The 26,566-nt window shown below is 39.2% G+C and overlaps 1 protein-coding gene across 1 annotated transcript in view; it reads left to right on the top strand.

Moving 5' to 3' along the window:
- The window catches only part of LOC126210515 (histone acetyltransferase KAT5-like), a 148,972-nt gene extending 127,788 nt beyond the window's left edge, over window positions 1-21,184 (top strand). Inside the window, exon 9 of the mRNA XM_049939762.1 lies at window positions 20,799-21,184. Within this exon, the coding sequence (XP_049795719.1) occupies window positions 20,799-20,922 (124 nt within the window). The 3' untranslated portion in view covers window positions 20,923-21,184. The remainder of the gene's footprint in view (window positions 1-20,798) is intronic.
- The last annotated feature ends 5,382 nt before the right edge of the window (window positions 21,185-26,566 follow it).

The raw sequence follows: 26,566 nt of genomic DNA, 5'->3' as shown, positions 1-26,566 counted from the left end.
TGTCTATTAATGTTATGTAAAAATAAATAAATAAATTATTATAGGAAAATGTTACCATAATAACCTAATCTAAATGAACATAATACAAAAGTGAAACATTATTTCTACTAACATAGTAAATACCACAAGTGTACGCGTATTAACCATCATAAAGTAGAATTCAGATGTGTGGAAGTATCTGATACATAACATATTAACTACAAGAATATTGATCACACCAATATACTTAAGATTGAATGATCTTTATGAGTGAGAGTAACAGGCTGTTAATTACGAATGGAGTTAAGCTGAAACACTGCTTCAAATCAGCAACTTAAGAAACATGTACCCAATTTTTGTGCAATATAGGTTTAGATTAAGGTGTTACAGAACATAATTACAGTGACCCCAAAACCAAAATCTTAACCTATTACAGGAAATATAAGAAAAAAATCTACTATGGAAGTCATAATCTATACATATATGAAGACATGGAGTTCAAATTTTCAGATCTGTGGAACATTCTGTGCCAAGACAAATGATACAAAGTCAAAACTACAACATTACAACACTAAACTATAGAAATAAATGCAGAGGTAATGTAAAATACTAGAATTACAAATTGCAAGTTTACATCTATAAAGTCACACCTTCAAAATCGTCAAAAGAGAAGGAAAAATTCAGAGCCTAAGTGTACAACAAGTGAGCTGACTTGAAAAACTCACGACAACAGGTACTGACCAGAAGTATGGACTCAGTCACAAATACAAACCAGAGTATGTAAGGATATGTTGATTAATGAAAAGAGGAAAACAATAAAAAAAATATTAGGGCCTATGCTTATGATGTGGGGACTGATCCATGAATCCAGGCTACATTGGGTACACACCAGCAGAAATGTTTAGACTCAACAAAATGAATAAAGTTAATGATCATATATCAGTCATACGTAAAGAATAATTAGAGGAAGCATCTAGGCTCAATCAGTAGTTGCGCGCGCGCAATTCTACAAATGCCAGAAACGTAGGTTTGCCTTTCCTTCATCTTTCTTATAAGATAATTCGTAGGGTCAGTATTGCCTCACGTGTTCCAACATTTCTAGGGAATCCAAACTGATCATCCCCGAGGTCAACTTCTACCAGTTTTTCCATTCGTCTGTAAAGAATTCGCGTTAGTATTTTGCAGCTGTCACTTATTAAACTGATAGTTCGGTAATTTTCACATCTGTCAACACCTGCTTTCTTTGGGATTGGAATTATTATATTCTTCTTGAAGTCTGAGGGTATTTCACCTGTCTCATACATCTTGCTCACCAGATGGTAAAGTTATGTCAGGACTGGTTCTCCCAAGGCAGTCAGTAGTTCTAATGGAATGTTGTCTACTCCCGGGGCCTTGTTTTGACTCAGGTCTTTCAGTGCTCTGTCAAACTCTTCACGCAGTATTGTATCTCCCATTTCATCTTCATCTACCTCCTCTTCCATTTCCATAATATTGTCCTCAAGAACATCGCCCCTGTATAGACCCTCTATATACTCCTAACACCTTTCTGCTTTCCCTTCTTTGCTTAGAACTGGGTTTCCTTCAAAGCTCTTGATATTCATGCAAGTGGTTCTTTCTCCAAAGGTCTCTTTAATTTTCCTGTAGGCAGTATCTATCTTACCCCTAGTGAGATAAGCCTCTACATCCTTACATTTGTCCTCTAGCCATCCCTGCTTAGCCATTTTGCACTTCCTGTCAATATCATTTTTGAGATGTTTGTATTCCTTTTTGCTGCTTCATTTACTGCATTTTTATATTTTCTCCTTTCATCAATTAAATTCAATATTTCTTCTGTCACCCAAGGGTTTCTACTAGCTCTCGGCTCTTTACCTATTTGATCCTCTGCGCCTTCACTATTTCATTCCTCAAGGCTACCCATTCTTCTTCTACTGTATTTCTTTCCCACATTCCTGTCAATTGTTCCCTTATGCTCTCCCTGAAACTCTGTACAACATCTGTTTGTCAGTTTATCCAGGTCGCATCTCCTTAAATTCCCACCTTTTTGCAGTTTCTTCAGTTTTAATCTACAGTTCATAACCAATAGATTGTGGTCAGAGTCCACATCTGCCCCTGGAAATGCCTTAGAATTTAAAATCTGGTTCCTAAATCTCTGTCTTACCATTATATAATCTATCTGATACCTTCTAGTATCTCCAGGATTCTTCCATGTATACAACCTTCTTTCATGATTCTTGAACCAAGTGTTAGCTATGATTAAGTTATGCTCTGTGCAAAATTCTACCAGGCGGCTTCCTCTTTCATTTCTTAGCCCCAATCCATATTCACCTACTATGTTTCTTTCTCTTCCTTTTCCTACTGTCAAATTCCAGTCACCCATGACTATTAAATTTTCGTCTCCCTTCACTACCTGAATAATTTCTTTTATCTCTTCATACATTTCATCAATTTCTTCATCATCTGCAGAGCTAGTTGGCATATAAACTTGTACTACTGTAGTAGGCGTGGGCTTCGTGTCTATCTTAGCCACAATAATGCGTTCACTATGCTGTATGTAGTAGCTTACCTGCACTCCTATTTTTTTATTCATTATTAAACCTACTACTGCATTACTCCTATTTGATTTTGTATTTATAACCCTGTATTCACCTGACCAAAAGTCTTGTTCCTCCTGCCACCGGACTTCACTGATTCCCACTATATCTAACTTCAAACTATCCATTTCCCTTTTTAAATTTTCTAACCTACCTGCCCGATTAAGGGATCTGATATCCCACACTCCGATCCGTAGAACGCCAGTTTTCTTTCTCCTGATAACAACGTCCTCTTGAGTAGTCCCCACCCGGAGATCCAAATGGGGGACTATTTTACCTCTGGAATATTTTACCCAAGAGGACGCCATCATCATTTAATCATACAGTAAAGCTGCACGCCCTCGGGAAAAATTACAGCTGTAGTTTCCCCTTGCTTTCAGCCATTCGCAGTACCAGAATAGCAAGGCCATTTTGGTTAGTGTTACAAGACCAGATCAGTCAATCATCTAGACTGTTGCCCCTGCAACTACTGGAAAGGCTGCTGCCCCTCTTCAGGAACCACACGTTTGTCTGGCCTCTCAACAGATACCCCTCCGTTGTGGTTGCACCTACGGTACAGCTATCTGTATCGTTGAGGCACGCAAGCCTCCCCACCAAGGGCAAGGTCCATGGTTCATGGAGGGAGGACATTTTGAGTATGTTTTGGAATTTTATAATTCTTCAAAGTTTGCACTTCAGAATCCTTACTTACAATTTCACTCTTGAACAAACTAAGCAAGGGGTCCACTGCTCCAAAATCCTCTCCAAATCTCTTTTCAACGATAACCATGTGTAGGCACATGTTTCAGAATTTTCCTCACTTCTGTGTCATGTAAAGTTTGAAACTTTCTAAATTTTTCTTTACTCTTTGTGCTCCTTTCCAAATAATAAAATATATCAGTAATATTTTCTTAAACGTTTAAAGGCAAAGATGCCGCCCTCTTCTCAGCAGCAAGATTAATTAGGTGATGAGAACAGCCTACAACAGGGTGTATACGTGGACAATGAAAAAAAATTCCCGGATTTCCCGGTTAAAAGTACATTTTCTCCCGGGTGAAAATACACTTTTTCCGTGTTAAGTGACAGTATACTCTTATTTGGCAGTGTAAAACTCATCAGTCCTTTGAATGTTAATGGTTTTATATACCGGAGTAGAATTTCCAGCACTTTAGAAAACGTAACTCAGGGGGAAAAACGCGTTTTGAAAGACCTTTGATGTGCAGAAACATGTACGCTGCATATTTTCGTATTACGAAGGTATAAATTCGAATTCCACCAAACACTACATGTCACTTAGCGAAGCATTGAAATCGAGATTGCGATGCGCTTTTGTAAGCCAGTCATAGCTCATGTCACGTGATCCCGCCAGCTGATGACAGCATAGGACACGTGATGTAGTCAGCCAATAGCAAGATCACTCGTAAGTAGCGCGAACACACAAATAATAAAAGTTAATGGTTTAAATTAATATACATAGTATTCACCTATAATATTGGCCTCGAAGATTAATAAGATGGGAGAGAAGCTAAGCTTCCACATATAATGTTGATCTTTTTTGCACTTGTTACACTTTAAGATACATCACACAAATGTGGCAGTAAAATTTTTAATAACAACGTAAATGTCTGATCTTCTGGGCTCGAAATTCTTCTAAATGGTCGTCCTCAAAGAGTTGATTTTTAAATGGGAGTCAAACGTTCGCAGGAGAGCTTCTGTAAAGTTTGGAAGGTAGGAGACGAGGTACTGGCAGAAGCGAAGCTGTGAGGACGGGGCATGAGTCGTGCTTGGGTAGCTCAGTTGGTAGAGCGCTTGCCCACGGAAGGCAAAGGCCCTGAGTTCGAGTCTCGGTCCGGCACACAGTTTTAATCTTCCAGGAAGTTTCATCTTTCATTATGTCATAAAAGAAACAAGACATTAGAGGATACTTCAAGAGCATTGGAATTTCGTGAACCATACTAAAACGCATAATTTGGCTTAAAATGCACATTTGTATGCAAATTTTCTTGGAGTACCAGTACTGTATTATCTCATGTTTGATACTTTATTATGGCATAATGCCATACGTGCACTTGAATTGCAGCGAACAGTTGAAACTAGCCAATAGTGTGAAATTAAACACTTCGTTTCAAATAAATTGATTGCCACAACAGAAAAATCAATAAAAGCCAAATCTCTTTAGCAAACCGGCCAAAATAACTTCATTGTTCTAGAAGGCGATTAATGTTTGACTGTCAGAATGGTGGAAATAAAATCTAAAACTAATAACATATTTTAGCCTTCCGTAATCACGCGAACGTATTTTAATTCATTTGATAGCTCCCGGCCACAAAAATCCATTTTATTATCATTTAATGTGAGAGCAATAAACGAAGAGGAAACAACAAAATCATTAAACGTAAACGGGTCACGTGGAGACGACCCACCTCCCCACCACAACTCAAACTGCGCTGTGTATCAGCCCCACATTTACTAATTTCCGAACCGGGGCAGTATTAAGTAGTGGCACCCAGCCACATTTCTGTAACAAGAAGCGGGAGAAGGTACTACTCATACGCGACTCAACTGTGCATGCGCAAGAGCCCGCCCACAACTGCTCAAACGAATCTAATTTAAACAGTTGTCACGCCACGCTCTTCGGAGGCAATTTGTTGTTACAAAGCATTGTATAGTCTTCCTAAAGCCTTTGACACACTGTGCTGCTGTTGGCAGACGCTTGTATGAGGACTGTTTTGTTGTTGTATACGGCGCATTTGTTCATGTTTTGTTGCTGCAGTATTGTTCTGCAGTATTGTTCTGCAGTAATATCCTTTGTTAGAGTGTTGGTTATTACCAGTCAAATTCACAAAAATTTAACTGAAAACTAAAACAATGAAAAATTCCTGGAATTCTAAACAATTCCCGGGTTTTTCCCGGTTTTCTCCCGGATGAAAAAATTCCTAGATGTCCCGGGTCGTATACACCCTGTACAATGATTAAGTTAGCAATTTCCTGCTTCAAACATTCTGCCACGAAAAAACATGGCGCTAAAATCTCTTATGTTTATTTCTAAATACGCGAATTAGATGACAATATTTTTCATTTATTCTTTGAATGTGGGCTGACAGCTCGAAAGGGAACTTTCTGTAGAGCAGAGCGGTCAGCGAGGCCTAAACCCTAATAGCTACCGTTGCACCGGCCATCACCGGCTGAGATGCTCCTGTAATGGTAGAAGTGCAAAGACCACGTTATTATACGGAGACACAGAAAGACACCAGCGCTACTTGTGGCCTGGCTGTGAACTTCAATACTCATACTCATACAGCTGATCATGTAGTGCCCTTAGGAAAATCATGACTCTTCTACTTGCATATTACATGTTTCACAATCATCTGGTACATCTATGGCTTTTAGTACATAGCCTGCTACATAGGCTAAGGCTTGTTGATCTTCTACAGATTCGATGATACCATCTGAGTAAGAATAAATTTGCTCAGGTGTATCAGTGTCATTCATCTCACATTCACTTAAATCTTCACTCCTACCACTAGCTGCCAAAAAGTGACACAAACTGCTCAAGGGAGTGTAATCATCATTTTCACAGTTACTTACACTCATGACTTTGAAAGGTAAAGTCATATGATTGACAACATAAGTCTTCAGAGCTTGTACAAACTGAAAACAAGTTGGGTTTGCATTAGGAATACTATGTTGTCTTATACAGCAAAAGAAATTTTCTAAAGCATCTTGATTGAACGCCTTTAAGTACTCAAAGCCAACCACTTTCAAGGTCTTCCATGAGAAAATAATAGACTTTAATGTTATCTGCCAACCTTTTATGAAAATAAACATATTATTTGCCAGCTGCCCATTTCCCTCTATATGCTATACCACATTTCTAAATGTGGCGAATTTTCTGATAAAGCCCACCTAAATTGTTTTCCATCCCTGGGATATTGCTCATTACTGTTGAGTGAATCAAAGAGATTATCTACCTTTTCCACAAACTCAGCTGTGTGTATAGCTTCAGATGGTAATGTGTGAGTAGAAACATATATTTCAATTGCAGCTGCAACAGTATGGCTCATTTGTGCAGCAGCAACTTTTACCTTCATTTTGACATGGAAATCAGAAAAGTTAGTGTTGTGCTTTTAATTTGTGTAGAGTTTTTAACCGTGTGTTCCCCCCCACCCCCCAATCCAAATAGAACAATGTACTGATGTACTCAAACTTTGCTGCTTTGTGAGGTTCAAATTGAATTTTATTATCAAAGCATTTCTAGTGTTTTTGAGCAGATGTTGTACTTCATAAATGGTAACAATTGGTTGATTATTGACGACAAAATGAAATATAGTGGGCTTCAACAAATTTGCTTCACACAGTTGTTTAAGGGCCTTTTGGTTTGTTGCACTCTGGTCACATACAATACAAACCACTTTGAACCTAATATTCTGTAGTTCACTTATGATGTGAACAATGAGTGATTTCAAATGGGTGTAGTGGAAAGTGGTTGTGGTAAAGTAGTATGCTAGAACTTGTTTCCAAGTTCTGTGAATGCCTTTCAGCATAAAAACCAATGCTTGACTAGCAGCTACAGGTGAACGTCCTAAATGACCCAAATCCTGATACCCATAGATTAGCTGTTTGTGTGCATCATAGTACGTACCATCATCCAGAGACATTTCATTACAAAATAGAGCACAATACTTGTCATTTTCATGCATATTACTTACTTCCCTTGCTAAAAAGTTTAATAAAGCTGGATTAAGTCCTGTATCAAATGATATGTGGGAAAGCACTCCCTTGAGCAGCCTGACAGATGGAAGGGAGAAGTATGTGGCCAAATATCTGTACAACCGGGGACTACGCTTATAAATAGATAAAGCAAATGCCTTATCTTGTATAGACCACCGTACTGCTGTGGGCTGCATATTGGCATTTCTTAACTGACTGTTAATAAAAGTTTGTCACATCATTCAACTCTTCGTCAATTAACTGAAATTTCCTGTCATCATACAACTCTTTTAGAATTTTCAATTTATTCCTCTCATTCTGTAGCTGTTTTTTTCAATTTACACACTCTGGAAACTGTAATTCTATGCAGTTTATACATTTTGTGTTTTCTTGGAATTAAATCACATTTAGAAACGCCAGATCCCATTACACCTGGACTACTTTCAACATCATAAACTGGTGAGGATAAAAAGCTGTACTCACCATCATCTGTGCTCTGGAAAGGGGGACTGCTTGGTTGTATTACTGTAGATTTTGCATTGTGACCTTTCTCATGCACACTTACATTTGCACCCGATGTGAAACCGCCGCCACCACCACCACCACCAGTGTAACACAGATTTTATTATTATTATTCTGGATTTACAATGTGAGTACATTTTTCCAGCACCTATTTTAGATTACAGTAAGTCACTAATTATTGTTCTCCACTCTTCTCTATTTGTCCATAAATCTTCAGGAATGTTGTTCTTCCTCATTGCTGACTGAACTCCCTGTATCCCTGTATCCATGTATCAGGTGGTCGTCCCCTTTTTCTTCTTCCAATTGGTACCCAGTCGATTATGCATTTTGGTAGCCTTTCCTGTTCCATTCGTCTGATGTGTCCATACCATTTAAGTTGTTTGTGCTCGATGAAATCAATAATTGAATTTTTACATTTCATCTTGTCTCTGATTACTTCATTTCTTATTCTTTCTCGTCTTGATATTCTTGCTGAACGTCTCCAGAAATCCATTTCTGTGGCTAATAATTTTGATTTCAGTTGCCATTTTGTTGTCCACACTTCTGAACCATATGTAATAATGCTCCTAACTATTGTTTTAAAAATCCTTATTTTGTTATCAGTTGTTATGTGTTTGTCCCAGAGAATTCCATTCAATAAAGAGATTGTCGTCTTTCCAGAATTTATTCTTGATCTAATTTCTTTGTCCTGTTTCCCATCATTTGTAATTTTCACACCTAAATATTTATATTCCTCAGTAGCTGTTATTGTTCCCATCCCTTCTTCTAATATTAAGTCTCCATTCACTCCACCAATTACCATGTACTTTGTTTTATTCATGTTTACATTTAGACCTGATTTTTTATATTCTTGAATCAATTTTCTGGTCATATACTCTATGTCCTCATAGTCTTGAGCTATAATCAGTTGGTCATCTGCAAATTGTAACGAGTATATTGTTCTATCATTTATTGGTATTCCCATAGCGTGACATTTTTTCTTCCAATTCTGTAAAGTTACTTCTGTATATATTTTATACAATGTAGGTGAGATGCTACATCCTTGACGTAATCCTTTTGTGACTTGGAATCCATATGATAGATACTTACCAATTTTTATTTTTGAAATAGAATTTTTATATACATTTTGAATTGCTTTAATTATTCTTGGATTTATTCCTATTGATATTAAAGCTTTCCATAAACTGGATAAAGGCACACTATCATAGGCTTTTTCTATATCTATGAATACTAAATGTATAGGTTGTGCCCGAACCATTTTTTTTTTTTCCAATAATTTGTTGTAGGCAAAAGATATGATCAATTGTTGATCTTCCAGCTCTAAAACCTGCTTGTTCTTCAGCCTCCTTTTCTTTGTATTCTTGTTCTAACAAATATTTAATAATTCTTCCATATAATCTACTGAAGGTATTGGTCACTGTTATTCCCCTATAATTTTTACACTCATCTTTCGCTCCTTTTTTATGTATCACTGAAATATATCCTACTTTCAAATCATTTGGGACATCTTCCCCATTTAAACATCTTTTGAAAAGGTTTCTTAACAATTCCATTAATTTCTTTGTTCCTAATTTTAATAATTCTGCAGGAATACCTCCAATGCCTGTAGCCCTTCCATTCTTTAAAGATTTTATTGCAGTTTTTACTGTCTCTATTTCTAAACGGGTGTAATTCTCTGCTTGTAGATCTATCATTTCATTATATTCAGGGTTTCCCAAGTATTCTTCCCTATTTTCTATTAATAAACTTTTAAAATATTTTTCCCAAGAGTCATGAGTAATATATTTAATTGAGGGTGATACAACACCAATTCCATGTGCTTTGGAATAACACCAGGATTTAGACTGTGTCTAGTAAAGGTCACAAAATCTGCTTCATATAAATGATCCTCACACACATAATAATAACTACAGTTGACACCTTCATTTATATTACAGATAAATTTCCACTTCTTTAAAGTCTCACTTTTTTATGCAGATGGAAATTTATAGAAATGATTATTCTTGTGTTTGGAATTTGTTTCTACATAATAACTACTCCTGCATCCGGGAAACTTGCACTAGTATTTCAATCTCAAACTGGATTCTTCTCTTCCTGTATGATCAATCCTCATGTGTCTCAAATGTTATTCAAACCAAAAATTAAGAACGAGAAAAAAGATCAGGTCCGGTTTACATTGATTAATGTTAAAGAAAACTCAATGTGAAATTAATTTCACTATCAAAAATCATATTAGCTTATGTCTAAATGCAGCTATCCTGTACTGAAGTATTGATAACTGTTATCATGGCTTGTAATCTGATGTGGTATTGCTACAAAATAGTGAAAAAACAAAACAAAAGAAATTCTCATTTCTACTACGGATATGCACATCACTCTATTTATAACTGTGTGAGTGTAGTTGCACTATATTCAACACTACTTCGTTAAACAGTGCTATCAGACAGTAGAAACACTGCTTATTGTACCATTTCAGTATATTTCAGCATCTAGATACCATGATAGATACCAAATTCAGCTGTACATTATCAGTAACAGTTACAGCTGTAAATCTGTATTACATTGTGTTGAGCATTAAAGTGCGAGACATTGGATATTGCCACAATAATACATGTAAATGTCCAACTGCTTGAAGGACCTGCTTTTTGTGACTTCCAAACAAATGTCTTATTATGTGAGAACACAACCTTTGTCGATACAACAGCAACAAACACTTTCTACCTGGATAGAGGGTTAGAGGGTTATATACTGTACAGAATATTTACTGTCGAAAACGGGAAATAGAACACACTCGAGGCATTATGAATCAATTGTAATACGTCCAATATTTGGTATGTAGTAAACGGCACAATAAATGGTACTTATTCTGTCATTAAGATTACTTCGTGGCAAAAAGGAAGATGAATCAAAGCCAGAATTATATTCCATTACAGGATGCGGAAAGTTGAATACCAACTATGTCAAAAGCTGCTAGCATGGGATTCTCCATGAAATACAGGGTGGCACAGAGAAACGGGAAATTTCGAAATAACGTCATTTCCATGAATAAATTCATAAAACTAGTAATTTATTAACGAAAGTGAATGTATTCAGTATGTCTTTACAATCAAAATGTCAAAAAGTCTCTCTTTACTTTTTAAAGATGACATCAGAAAGATGTGCTCCCATTCGGCGTTCACACCAGGGATGGGCTATGATCGCGCTTGAGAAACGCGTGACGCGAAGGCAATTTCTCGGGTACGCTCGAGAAGTTGACAGTGCTGCGCTCTCTGAGAAATTGCGCAAACCTTCGGTACACAAAGCACTGAGCCGCAGTGGTCGTGGTCGTCATACGTACGTGCTCGGAAAACTTTGAAATTCTGTGATTGATATCAACTGTTGTTGTTGTGGTCTTCAGTCCTGAGACTGGTTTGATGCAGCTCTCCATGCTACCCTATCCTGTGCAAGTTTCTTCATCTCCTAGTACCTACTGCAACCTACATCCTTCTGAATCTGCTTAGTGTATTGATCTCTTGGTCTCCCTCTACGATTTTTACCCTCCACACTGCCCTCCAATGCTAAATTTGTGATCCCTTGATGCCTCAGAACCTGTCCTACCAACCGGTCTCTTCTTCTCGTCAAGTTGTGCCATAGACTTCTACCCAATTCTATTAAATACCTCCTCATTAGTTATGTGGTCTACCCATCTGATCTTCAGCATTCTTCTGTAGCACCACATTTCGAAAGCTTCTATTCTCTTCCTGTCCAAACTATTTATCGTCCATGTTTCACTTCCATACATGGCTACACTCCACACAAATACTTTCAGAAACAACTTCCTGACACTTAAATCAATACTCGATGTTAACAAATTTCTCTTCTTCAGAAACACTTTCCTTGCCCATTGCCAGTTGACATTTTATATCATCTCTACTTTGACCATCATCAGTTATTTTGCTCCCTAAATAGCAAAACTCCTTTACTACTCTAAGTGTCTCATTTCCTAATCTAATCCCCTCAGCATCACCCGATTTAATTTGACTACATTCCATTATCCTCGTTTTGTTTTTGTTGATGTTCATCTTATATCCTCCTTTCAAGACACTGTCCATTCCGTTCAACTGCTCTTCCAAGTCCTTTGCTGTCTCTGACAGAATTACAATTTCATCGGCGAACCTCAAAGTTTTTACTTCTTCTCCATGAATTTTAATACCTACTCCGAATTTTTCTTTTGTTTCCTTTACTGCTTGCTCAATATACAGATTGAATAACATCGGGGAGAGGCTACAACCCTGTCTCACTCCCTTCCCAACCACTGCTTCCCTTTCATGCCCCTCGACTCTTATAACTGCCATCTGGTTTCTGTACAAATTGTAAATAGCCTTTCACTCCCTATATTATCAGGAGAAAGAAAACTGGCGTTCTACGGATCGGAGAGTGGAATGTCAGATCCCTTAATCGAGCAGGTAGGTTAGAAAATTTAAAAAGGTAAATAGATAGGTTAAAGTTAGATATAGTGGGAATTAGTGAAGTTCGGTGGCAGGACGACGACTCATCTTAGAAGAAAGATTAAGGAAAGGCAAACCTACGTTTCTAGCATTTGTAGACTTAGAGAAAGCTTTTGACAATGTTGACTGGAACACTCTTTCAAATTCTAAAGGTGATATCAACTGTACTACCGTTATTAGTGTTTACTGAAGTATTAGTATATGTCTCATAAGGCAAAAATCATAGAATTGTTGTTTAAAACAAAGCACAGAATTCGCATAAAACAGAAGCTTTATTCTTACAAAATAAATTACCTTGTACATTCTGCATGTATGCATGCATGCATGCTTAAACGTAAAAGAGAAGTGCTATAGCCTTTTATATACAGAAACTGCATACATGGGTTTACTTACTGAAGAAAGAAAGGAAACAAAAGTTGTTCAGCAGAAGGCATTTTTACATCACGTTGCTACACTGCCGTCGATTTTTGTTTAGAAATACGATTTTATTAACCAAGTGGCCTTTTAGTCCGCTTCTTTGTTTATAAGTAGCCCTGTTTTCGAAAATATTCTTTCACTGGGAACAGAAGTCGCAGGTATTGCAAGAAATTTTTTTTTGCCACGACAGCTAGACCCTGGTAACTGTTTTCATTTTTTTTTCCAGTGTAAAGGATTATCCGTGCGTTGTAGGTACGGTTCTTCCAAATATCGTTGTACCTCCAAGTCTATGCTATCACAACCACTTTTCATTAGATTTTTATTGGAAACCTCTTCATCGAAAGAAGCCCATAAGGAACTACTGGCGTTTTGTACGATGTGGTACTTGTGGCTAGTGTAGTTAGCAGCCGAATGAGTAGATCGTACAGACTCTACCACGTTTGTGCACTCTGCAATTAGGCTTGCAACGGCATGGTTTGAATGAATGGGATTCGTTAATGGTAACTTTTTGAATCGTGGGTCGAGAACTGTGGCAACGGCATGTACTTTGTTCGTTTCTATTAAGCCTAGCCGGGCTATTAGTGGGTTGTGCAGATGTTGCTGTAGCTCTTGCAACGTCGTGGTAGCCCACTTCCCATTGCATGTGGTTATGATTAGCTGTCTTGATTATTGGAATAGCTTTCGAAAGAGAGGTGTAGTTTTCAGTTGAGATTTCACTTGTTACCACTTCAAATGGATCTAGTACATGTAAACATTCGCTCAAAATTCGCCACTCGTCAGCTGTGAGGTTCTCTACACCTGAATACAAAGTTGATAAACAGGCTGCAATGCATTCCTTTTGTTCCACTAGACATTGTAGCATATAAAACGTACTGTTCCATCGGGTTTCGGTTTCCTGAATCAATTTATGAGCAGGTTTTTTAATTAGATCCTGGGTCTCATGGAGTTTTTCATTAGCATTGCAACTTGTTTTAAAATAGCTAACAATTTTTCTGGCCTTTTCCCGCATTATGCAGAGCTGAGTTGCTGTTCAAAGAACTTTTCACAACTAAATTGATAGTGTGTGCTAAACAAGGCACATGTTGCATATCTATGTTGCCACTGTGAATAAGTTGTACGGCCGCCGTCATGTTACTGGCATTGTCAGTTGTGATGCTTACAACTTTGTTTTCAATGTTCCATTTTGAAATCACGCTATCTAATGCCTCACTAATATTTAGCGCTGTTTGCTTTTCCGGGAAACGGAATGTCTCGAGAGCTAAAGCTTTCAGGCACCAATTAGTGTTAATGAATGACCAGTTACAGCAATATATGCCTCACTATTGAGTGAGGTCCAAATATCGGTCGTTAAGAAACACAAGTAGAGTCTTCCACGGCCAAGTTTACAGCCTCTTTCTGTTTATGGTAATCGTCCTCAATCATGAGCCGCAACTTTTTTCGATTTGGTATTGAGTATTGTGGGTCCAACAGTGAAACAAAACGTCGAAAACCAGTGTCCTCGACGATTGAAAGCGGTTGAAAATCGTCTGTTATCATGGCCACTAGTGCTTCATCTAGCTGTTGTTGCCATTTACTTCCCTCTATGAAGAGAAATGTAAGATTTAGATCAGTGCTCCTGCGAGGGGATATGTTATGCTCGACAACTAGTCTAATAAAATTACATATCGTATCGTGCAAAAGCTAGGATAGTATAGGTTTGATTTTGGGGTATGTTGTAGATTATCGGAGTACGATTAAAAAATCAATATTTTTAAGCGTGGCGGACTGCTTCGGACACTATCCGAACTTTTGCACGGAATTCACCTTTTGTACCACACGTACCTGGATGTTTTGTTTGCCTCACACTATTGGAAGAATGAGCCTCTGTATCCACGGACGCCGCTGTTTTATTGCTTGATAAATTGTGCAGTTTAAGATGTCTAATCATGCCCGTTGTATTTTTTGATACATTACGGAGATTTTTACGACAAATGTTGCAAGTAACGTTATCTCCATCCTCCGTAAAGTATTGCCAACACCATGACGTTCGTTTTCGAGTGTCATGTTGATTTGAATAACAACTTTACTCGAATGAAACCTGAGACATACTAGTTATGAGCACAGCGAGCAGTGATCGTGTTTATCTAGCGGCGGCATTCAATTCATAAAACAACAGCGGCGTATGTTGTCGCAGCCAACTGGTGCGCAGTGGCACACGCCGCCGAGCCATTTCTCGTGAGCTTCTAGAGGATTGCTTGAGAACTAGAGGTTTGAGAAATTCTCGGTGCGCTCGAGTCGCCGCGCCTCGCCATCCCATCACTGGTTCACACACTAACAGCCTGTTATGAAAACTCTGGAATGCGGGGTGTAGCAAATCATGGGGAATGGCAGTGATTTCGTTTTCAATGTTCTCCTTCAGTTCATGGATTGTTGCAGGACGTGTACGGTACACCTTGCCTTTAAGATATCCCCACAGGAAGAAGTCGCACACACTAAGATCAGGGGATCTCGCAGGCCATGCAATGTCATCGTTACATGAAATAATGCGTCTTCCAAACAATTGACGAACTGCTGCCATCGATTGTCGAGCAGTGTGTGACTTGGCTCCGTCCTGCTGAAACCACATGTTTTCGACGTTAAGATTAAGCTCGTACAGTCTCGGTGTAAAGAATGTTTGAAGCATTTCAACATATCGAGCGGATGTTACTGTCACTGCACTACTATCATCACGTTAAAAAAAAAAAAAGGGCCTATAACGCCATGACATGATACAGCACACTATATTGTGACATTGGCGCTATGTAGTGGTCGCTGGTGAAACTCACAAGGATTGTCCTGTGCCCAATAACGAAAATTCTGTTTGTTCACGAATCCGTTCAGGTGGAAATGGGCTTCGTCTGATTTCCATAAGTTACCAAGGAAATTAGCGTCCTCATTGATTTTAGCCAATATCTGGCTGCTAAACTCCATACGTGACGCTGAGTCTCGTTCATGTAAGTGTTGCACAATCTGCAACTTATAGGAATGGAAGTCTAATTCGTGCAGTATTCTTTGTAAGCTTCGTCGCTTAATCCCTAGCGAAGATGCATGCTGTCGAACGGAGCGGCGAGGACTTGTCTCGATTGCAGCTCTAGCAGCTGCAATGTTCTTTGGGGTACGTACCGTTGGAATGCCACCTGGAGGTTTCTTTTTCAAGGCAGATCCTGTTTCTTCAAAAATACGCACCCACGTTGTAATTGCATGCGCAGATGGGACACGTCCATGACGTCCAAGCTGGTAATGCTGTCGAAATGTTCTCTGCGCGGCAGCCGGACTATCAACATTTTTGTAAAACGCTCTCACAGCTACTGCACGTTCCGCACCAGTCCAATTCTCCATGATTACTAAATGGCAATGCATTCACATCAGTTGTGCAAAGTTTCGAACATCTGCCAGTGCTACAGTGGTGCCAACTGTAACGTTCAAAATTTCCCGTTCCCCTGCGCCACCCTGTACAAGGAAATATGAACAGAAATAAGAAATATACTTACCATTTAAGTAAACTGACCAATGGAAATTGTAATTCTTTGCAGGAACAAATATACAAGAGTCCACAGAACATAATGTGATGATACAACATCGTGTTCTGTATGAATCAAAAGTAAAATAAAGTAAATACTGAATCATCACACCATCAAATATTACGAATGCATCCAAAAATTAAGTAGAATAATAGCAACATACTTACACTGCAATTTAAACGAAAAATCACGATCACGTTGCTACAATACCAAAACAATTATGGAAGACTAAGTCACCCAATAGGAACACGAGACTATAGATAGCTAAACTTGCAGCGCTCCAAGTGGCCTGGAACCAAACCAACGTCGTGTTACCGGAAATCCCTATACGAGTTTCACCCCCCCCCCCCCCCCTGCTACTGAGTACTCAAATTGCGCAACAGACCTGAGAACACAATGATCCTACATTCTAGACAATGGTCTTGTAGAAGTGATGCCAACCCTCGTGCACTGTTTCCCCCCTATATTGCACTTCAAATTCCCCTAAATAATTTATCACACCGTCGGGTAAGCAATCAGGGTAGTGGGACGGTAAAAGGGTGTCAAGAATGAAATTATCGTGCGGAGGGGCGGGGAGGGGAGGACAGAAACCCTAAATATTTTTCCCCCTGAAACAATTATCTCTCTAACTTCCCCCTAGGCAGCTTAATTCCCCCGAAATTTAGGGGGAAATCCCCTAACTTGGCAACACTGCCTGGTAGACACAACAGTGCTAATCACTTTCCTTGGAACAACTATCCACGGTAACTTTACGATTGCGCTGGTGCTAACAGAAGCGGAGGAAATTGGCACTAGTTGAATGATATTCATTTTTCTCCGAACGCTGCCAACAGTGATCTCTAGTATGGAGATCACTGGCTGCCAACAATAAGTTCCTTACTTTATTGTAGAAATGAAGCGCGAGCTACGGCTACTGCCGCTCCCGCCAGCCACCGCACCAATCTACCAAGTTAACATAGACAAGTAGCAGCCATACCTTGTCATCCACCAATATATTGAAGGTGCAGGATTTTCAAATAGTAAGGAAAGTATTGAAACTGCTCTGAAAATCGGGAGATGAGTCTTCACTGTCGGGAGATTGAGAGGAAGAAGGAAAAATCGGGAAGAGTTGGCACGTCTGCGGTATTAACTTTAAACAAAAGTTTAACAGGGTGTATACGACCCGGGAGATCCAGGAATTTTTTCATCCGGGATAAACCGGGAATTTTTCATTTTTTTGGTTTTAAGTTAAATTTTTGTAATTTTGACTGGTAAGAACCAATACTCTATCAAAGGATATTACTGTATCCCCGTACTGCAGAATAATACTTCTACAATAAAATATAAACAAGAGAAAAAAAATGAAAATAACTTAAATTGCAAAGGAAATGCACCATATACGACGACACACACAGTGCTCGTGCAAGCATCTGCCAACAGCAAAATGTGTCAAAAGCTTTAGGGAGACTACGCAATGCTTCATAACAACAAATTGCCTCCGATGAAGGTGAAGTCACAACTGTCTACATTTGATTCATTTTAGCTGTTACGAGCGGGCTAATGCGCATGCGCAGTTGAGTCGCTTTTGAGTAGTTGAGTAGTAGATTCTCCCCCGTCTGGCTACAGCAGTGTGGCTGTTGGCTGTGCAAGCAGTCGAAGGAAGCAGGTAGATGCTACCGGGAAAAGGGGGCGCCAAATTCTTGTGAGAAAAAATACTTGTTTCACAAAGTGCCTAGCATCCAGCGCACGTTGGTCTATCGATTATTCATATGATTTTGAAACACATCCCTGTAGGTTTTTGATCACATTTTAAGTTGATTTCTAAATGAATCATAAGTTGATTTTTGAATGCGTGTATAGTGTACATGATATCTCTGTCAGGAGGATCCTCGTCGCATCTGGAAATAAACTTTCCGCAGATGAAAGGGGACGGGGCTATACGAGCTGAGCGGAATAAAGCTGAACAGATGACTGCCAATCGCTGTCTCGTTATGTGGTTGATCGGGTTTGCAAATGGTCAGAGTTATAATTACTAGCGAAATCCATAGACTCGGACTACCAGAGTGGAAATAAACAAGTAATAGGAATAACAGGTGAGGAAGATAACGTATTATCTTCTCGGTGGAAAGAAAATTTTTGGCCAGATCACTATACTAGTGAGGACCAGTTGTGCAGTCCCCGGCTAGCAGCCGCTTGAGTTCTATTCTGGAAGTAATGCAGAAAACGTGGTGTACGAATATGTAACAACGCCTAACCAGAGAATAATCACGGGGTAACTAAACCTGGGATTCTGGCAGGGATTGTGAAGTTAAATCTGGCAAGGATTGTGAAGTTAATCGGCGAACAAATTTTGACAGTGGCAGGAATAGCTACAAAATTTTTGATGACAAGATTGTTTGTTAGAATGAGGAAGGAGAAGAAATGAGGACATCACACAAATTATGGATGAATAAGATGTTTCCAAATCCATATAAAAAATTAGTAACACTACTTTTCGATCTCGTGCTTGAGAAACTGGTGCATGGGTGAAATGTGAAACTATTTCATAACGTAAAGCTTTTTGCTTGTAGTAGGCCTTATAGGCATATGATATTCATACTTCTTGAATTATATTCTGTCGTGTTATGAAAATGACAATTTGTGCCAAAACAGTCTCGTTTATTTGGTGTGTGTTAAAAAATTGTTGCAATATTTGAAAGGCCTATATTGTTTTATCTAGCAGGCAGTGACAAAATAGATGTAATCAGATGGAGAAATCACACCAGTTTTGGGTATTATTTGTATTTACAGCTTTTTTCAGTATTAGATAACGACATTTCGATTTCTCATGTAGCAAAACGTTTGAAGGTAATAGAATCTTTTGCAGAAATGAAAGCATGCCGTGTAAAGCTGTAGCAAGATTAGAGAGAAAAAATGCTAGGAGCTAAGGATTGAAGAAATGTTTACTGTTGTGCTTGTCTCTTGTCTTTATTGGTTTTATGTAGCCTATATTTAATTTTATGTCACACAAAACAGCAAGTTATTAACTAATAGACAATAAAGAGTGCAAATTTTCTGAAGAGTTCTTTTTCTCCGGATTACAAATAATCCCATTCGCTCTTAATTATTTTTTTTTTTTAAACAACAACAACAACAACAACAACAACAGTTTCGACTGTCCTGTTTAGGTTTTATGGCATCCATTACAAAATCTACACGTTTAAATTCCACAGAGCGAAATACAGTGACGTGCTATAGAAGAATGCTGTATGAAGAGGCGTGGCACTGCACTCTGGCACACTTAAGACCAAATAACATGTCTTACATTTCCTCGAACACATATGTATTATGTTTCAGACTTTTCAGCAAGATGTGCACTACAAGATGAACATTGTTATTATTATTATTATTATTATTATTATTATTTTAATTAATTGACCCAGTTTGCAAATATCGTAGATCCAGGGCTGATGCACAGAGCAGCCTGAGTTATAGTGGGTAGTCTCCACGTGATTTTGGTGTTTCCCCTCTGTTTACTCTCACGTCAACTGAAAACAAAACGGATATCTGTGGCCGGGAGCTATAAAGTGAATTACAATGCATTATATGGAAGCCAAAAATATGTTATTAGTTTCAGATTTTCTTTTATTACACCTTTCTGACTGTCAAGCATTAATCGCCTTGCGGAACAATGAAGTTATTTTTGTCTGTTTGCTACAGAAATTTGACTTTTATTAACCTTTTCCGCAGAGGCAGTCAATGTATTTGAAACGAAATGTTTACTTTTACAGTAGTGGCTACTTTTAACTGTTTGCTGCATTTCAAATGCACATTTTCATATTCTGGCACATATGGCATTATGCCACAATAAAGAATCAAACCTGATATAATACAGTACTGGTGCTCCAAGAAAATTTACAGCCTGAAAACCACACTGAAAAGCTTAATCTCAGATCGAGGTCTACTTCATTGGGAATCTGAACATACAAATGTGCACTTGAAGTAAGCACTTTAAATGTGCACATTTTAGTAAGGTTCACGAAATTCCGATGCTCTTGTAGTATCCTCCGATGTCTTGTTTCTTTTCTCCTTGTATGATTTTTCAGTGTTTTACACATTCATACATAAGAGCCTTATACGTTGATAGCTGTGCAAGTGCAGCATCGCCTGTTATCTGCGCTCTCTGGCAACTGCTGAAACGAACTTATTTCTAACAGGTTGTGGTAAAATATTGCGAATGGTGGTTTGAAAAGTGTTACTTTCAAAGTAAATATCCTTTTACGTAAGTTGAACTATGTGGAAGAATGTATCGAAGAGCATTTGACTCTCATTTAAACATTAACTCTTTGATTACGAATCATTTAGAAGAATTTCGAACTCTGAAGATCAGACATTTATCTCATTATTAAAACATTTACTGGCACATTTGTGTGATATATCTTAAAGTGTAACACGCAAAAAAGATAAACAATATATACGGAAGCTTAGCTTCTCTTGCAGCTTATTAACCTTAGAGACCAATTTTATATGTAAGCTTTGCTTTTCTTGTAACAAGACCATGTATATTAATTTAAACTATTATCTTTCCCTGTTTGTGTGTTCGTGCTACTTAACAGTGGAAAAACAGTAATGAGCATTTGGCATCATTGGCCGGGAGGCCCCTTGCGGGGCAGGTCCGGTTGCCTTGGTGCAGGTCTTATTACATTCGACACCACATTGGGCGACCTGTGCGGAGGATGAGGATGAAATGATGATGAAGATAGCACAACAGAAAAATCTTTCACCTTTCCGGGAATCGAACAAAGGCACCATAGGACGGCAATCCATCACGCTCGTTCGTTGATCCGTTCACTCAGTTTTTTTTACTGCAGAGGTTAGCTAAACCCTCTGACCGAACACGCTGAGCTACCGTGCCAGCAAAATGAAGGGGAGCCAACAGCACCTCTCTCTCTCTCTCTCTCTCTCTCTCTCTCTCTCTCTCTCTCTCTCTCTCTCTCCCCCTCTCCCCCCCCTCCCCCCTTTTTTTAAACAAAGATATTTATTTGAGAAAAAAAGAAGTAAAATCATCTCTACCTTTGTGAATTACAAGTTTTCATATTACTTTTTGTTCTTCTGCTTGTGGTATTTGTTCTCTCTCTCCTTTCAGTGTTTTCATTTTGAAGCATATTGATATGTTCTTCTATATTTGTTACTGAGCATAGTCCTTGTGTTGTGTTTTCATTGCTATTTAGTTTTGTCCAAGTTTGTTGTGGCAATAATGACACAACTGGCATTTCCCTGATGTCATAGTTGTAGTTCACTTGCAATGTTTTATACTAAAATAAAGCCTAGATTATCTATATACTGATCACATTACATCATATCTATTTGAGTTACATATTTCCATTTGAGGTATGAAAATATGCTAGAAGAAATGGAGGTAAAGCTTAATTTCAGCCTTTAATCATAAATAACATATTATTTAAATGGGAGAAGATCTGACAGTTGAAGGACGAAAGGTAAAAGTAGAGATGAGTGAAAGGTTTTATTAGAACATATTATATCTTATTGGCACCTGGGATGGGAAGGAAGAAAACATTTAAAAAAAGAGAGAAGAAGAAGAAGAAGATCACTGTAATCAGTACCTGTTATTTCCGTGGTGTGTGGGAGACTGTAGCACTGAACACTAAACCCTAAGGTGTATACTCAGACAAAAACACTTTCCTTTTCTTATTGATGCATTGCTTGAAACACTTTTGGAGCACTTTTACTTGCACTTTCTTTTTGGTTTTATACTATTATCACTTTGATCACTGCACTGCACTTTGGAAGTTGCTGTGGGATGTCTCGCTGGTGGTCAAGTGCCGCCGGGGAAGACGTCGTCGATGGCTGCCTGCAGGGGTATCCGGAGGAAGTTCTCGTAGTATTATCTGTGCTGCTGGGCTTCCTTATGTTCCTCCCAGAGGTCCATCAGGAAGTCGACACGGTCTGTCTGCCGTTTCGTCACGCTGGCGTGGCCTGTCATGCCGAGGATCCACAGGGTTGCTAGTCTTTTCGGCCTGGGAAATGGTTTGGTGTGGGGCGCAATGATGGCTGTGGTTGTTATAGCCCGCTGGTCCGTTCTATTTATTTTTCCATTTTCTGGCATGTTTCCCATATACTGACCCCGTTTTTACAAGTGAAGCGGTGATCTAATGTGTCAACAGAGTTGCATGCTTCACATTTGTCTGATTCTCTCTGTTTTATCTGGGCTAATTTTTGGTTTGTTGGTACCGTCCTGTTTACTCTTTGGTACCAGCTTGCTTTCACATGCTTTGGTAGCGTGCTTTCTGTGATGTTCTTCAATATTTGTGGCCAGTTGTGATTTGGAAACTAGTTTTCGATTTTGTTTCTGGCAGGTCTTCCTCTTAGCATCCTGTATATTTTCTTCGCTGTCCTGTGACCACGGTTGTCACTGCATAGCTCTTGCCTATGTGGTATTGTTTTACGTGACAGATCTTATACGTGATGTGGCTCGTGTCTATTGGTGGTTCTTCTGATGCAGATTACATTCTTCTTAGAAGTGCTGCAGTGATGCTGTCTGGGTTGTTCTCCTTGATTTCTAGCGTCCTTTTTAGCAGAAGCGCCACACATTTCGTTTTTACTTCCACAAGACCGAGTCGTCCTTCCATCGGTAGCAAGCATGTTTCCTGCGCCACTTTGAAGATTTCTCTGCACCACAGGTGATAGTATGCAGCTCCTTTTATTGTCTTAGCTATTTCTTTGGGTATGGTCAGGATCTGTGCCAGGTAATAGGCTTTCGATAGGATTGTGGTATTTATAAGGTCTGCTCTTTGATGGAGGGTTAGTTTTCTGTTTGAATGTAGTCTCATGAGGCCTCATATTATATTTAGTGCATTTCTCCAGTTGTATGTAACCATTTTCTGTGCGCAAGGCTGCATGAAGATGCCGAGTACTTTATGGTTTTTGACTACTTCATACCACTGATTTGCTGCATTTATTTGCTATTCTCAATTGGCAGTAGCACTGTTTTCTTCTTGTTTATTTTTGCTCCTGACGCTTCTTCTAAAGACTGTAGTATTTGTTCTACCATTGTTATTTCTTCATGTTGTTTGATGAAGATTCCTATTTTATAAGCGTAGGCTACGCAAGCCACTGTTTTATCTTCCACCGTGTAGCCTGCTATGCTATTGGCGATCTTCTTCAATAGCGGGTCTAGTGCTACTGCAAAGAGGGCCATTGACAGGGGGCAGCCTTGCCTCACAGACCTGTTTAGGGCTATGTATTTGGTTATCCAGCCGTTTATGGCTATTCTGGATTTGGCATTCTTCAATAATTTGTCAACAATGCTGTTAAATTTTGGTCCGAACCCTAGTCTGGTTAGCGTCTTCATCAAGTAACTGTGATCGATCCTATCAACAGCCTTGTTGAGTCTACGGATATTATGGCTGCTGTACTTCTGTTGGTCGCTGCGTGTGCTATCACATCTCTATACATGGAGGTAGCGTTAAATATGCTTCTACCTGGCACCGCACGTCTGCCATGGGCTTATCGCTTTGGTCATAGCAGTTTTCATGTTGTTTGCAAGACCTTTAGCTATTAACTTATAATCAGCATTTAGGAGTGTGATGGGATGGTAGTCTTCAATTCGTCGGGCTTTTTTTCTGTTTTGGTATCAGTATGATCGTCCCATCCATGAGTGTGGCTGGTATCTCTGCTCCGTTGAAAATCTCATTTATCATCTCCTACACTTTTCCTCCGATTATGTCCCAGTACGCACTGTAAAATTCGGTCGGGATGCCGTCAGCACACGGTGCTCTTCCTTTGGCGCTGCTCTTCAGGACTGCTCTGACGTCATCTTCGTTGACGGTCTCCGTCAGTTTTGGTCTGCCTGCCTCCATTAGTATCAGTGTTGTGTGTTGCAGAATGTTTGTTACTGCTCGCTGTTTTATTTCTTCTTTTTGGAAAAGTTGTTTGAAGTACATCTCAATGTGTGTTTTGATTTCTGTTTTTGATTTGAGAGAGTGCCCATCTCTGTCGCACAGTTCTTTAATAGTCTTGCTCGCTGCCCCTTCCCTTTCCCTGTTGATATGGTGCAGTGTGGCGGGCTCATCATCCACTTCGCCGTATGTTTTGCTTCTTGTTATTACTCCCCTCAATTGTTGCTGTTTGATCTGTAGCATTTTGGCTTTGATCCTTCTCACCCTAGCAAGAATGATTGGTCGTCTAGTGGCACGTTTAGGGTATCTTTGAGACACTGTTGATAGAACTCGGGAGTATTCGTCCGCCAGAACACTTTTTTGGCGCAGAATCGAATTAACAGATTTCTCAGCACTGGTTTAGTACGCGTGATCCATCAGTCTATTGTTGTACCGTGCTCTCCTCTCTGCACCAAACATTCTTGCCACGTGGCTGGTATTTCCTTTCTCAGAGAGGCATCTAGTAGGCGGTCGGTGTTTAACTTCCAGGAGCTTTTTCCCGCCACCATCTTCTCTGCTTCGAATCGGATGCTGCACTCGTAGCAGGAGTGGTCAGAAAACATGACTGGGCAGACCTCTACTCGCGATATTTTGTCTGCCAAGCCTGTGCTTACATAAACCGCCGGTGTTCCCAGGCGGTCACCCATCCAAGTACTAACTGGGCCCGATGTTGCTCAACTTCGGTGACTGGACAAAAACCGGTGTATTCGACATGGTATGGCCATTGGCCGCCGCTCAGCTATCGGGGCGGACACTTAACAGTGATGTTGCTGTTAGCTGACTATATCACGTGTCCTATCCTCTGAATGTCCACTATCCATTGTCATCATCACGTGACATGAGCTATGACTGGCTTACAAAAGCGCATCGCAGTCTCGATTTCAATGACTCGAAAGTAACATGCAGTGTTTGGTGGAATTGCAATGCATACTTTCATAATACGAAAATACGCAGCGTACATGTTACTGCACATCAAAGATATTTCCAAAACATGTCTTTTTCCCTAAGTTTCATTTTCTAAAGTGCCAGGAAATGCTATGCCCGTGTATAAAACCATAACCATTCAAAGGATTGGTAAGTTTTGCAGTTCCAAGGGAAGATATACTGTCACTTAACATGGAAAAAGTGAGTTTTCACCCGGGAAAAAGTGTATTTTTAACCGGGAAATCCGGGAAAAATCCAGGAATTTTTTTTCCTTGTCCGCATGTGCACCCTGTTTAATTACTAAAGATAACTCCAACAACTAAATACAAATTATCTTTTTAACATTGTATTACGATGAAATTATATAAATAGGCTACTAACTTAAAAAAGTAATTGTAACATTAACTTCAATACCTAAAAGACTGTATGATAAAAAAGTTATATTAGTTACTCAAAATATTAACTTCAATAGGCCTAACTAAAATAATTCTTGATAATGGATGATAAAGATGTTGAATCATTTCGACTTTAATCACTAGTTGGTTTAGTTTATTGTTATTCAGTTACAGTCATCTTTCTGTAAGCAAAATTCACATGCGTAATGTACCTCGGCATCCTCGCCCTCTTCTCTCGCACATGAACAGTGAGCCCACTTTTTGCAAGAGACGCACGACACCCATCCTTCTGTTGACTGCAAGTAGAAATAGCCGCAATACAGGCACGCAGTGTCATCTTCTTCTGATGTGCTTTCTTCTTCATTTTTCCCCTTTTTTATCTTCTTTGCCAAGTTTGTCATTGTTTGTTTTTTTACCAGTTTTTCCTGTACAAAGAAAGAGGAATTTTTTAACTTTCTTCTCAGGCGCACTCTTTCCTTCTTTTTGCTAGGCTTGACTTTACTTGCAATCTCCAAAAGTTCTCTTTTGTTAGGGGAGCTAGTAACAACAGTTTTTCCTTTTTTGTGGCCTGTTTTTTGGATGTTTTTCTTTCCGACATGAGGGATTGGTACAATTTGTTCAGGTGAAACAGCAAATGATCTTAATTGATTGGTGGTGTTCTCAGAAGCCTACTTGTTTGTAGTGTGGTAATTGGGGTTATAATCATCCTAAAATGAGCACCCAGGGCTTAGGCCTACAGAAAGTGCATAATGCTCTTTAGGACTGGCTTGGCTGACAGGACCATCGCTTGTCTCTGGGATAACCTGCTTATGCGAGCCAACTGAAGCCTCTCTTTGGTCATTGTTGACAGTAACATTAGCGGCCTCACTTGTAGCTAAAGGAGTGTCTGTAGTGAGAGAAGCTTGAAGCGCTGAATCTGGGAAGATGTTCGGTTCAAGAGGGGAAATTCCTGGCTATTTATTATTATTTTTTTCTCCATTTATGGCAGTCAACATGGTTGCAGCTCTGAGAAACGTCTTGCTCAAAATCTCTGCAATCTAAAACATTGTAACAACTTTACCAGGATTTGATCTTAGCCAGTTGGTTAGCTCTTGATCATAGTATGTG

Source organism: Schistocerca nitens, chromosome 10 (genome assembly GCF_023898315.1).
Source record: "Schistocerca nitens isolate TAMUIC-IGC-003100 chromosome 10, iqSchNite1.1, whole genome shotgun sequence".
Lineage (NCBI taxonomy): Eukaryota > Metazoa > Arthropoda > Insecta > Orthoptera > Acrididae > Schistocerca > Schistocerca nitens.
The sequence above is the reverse complement of the archived record's forward strand: the minus strand, read 5'-3'. Positions and strand labels throughout refer to the sequence as shown.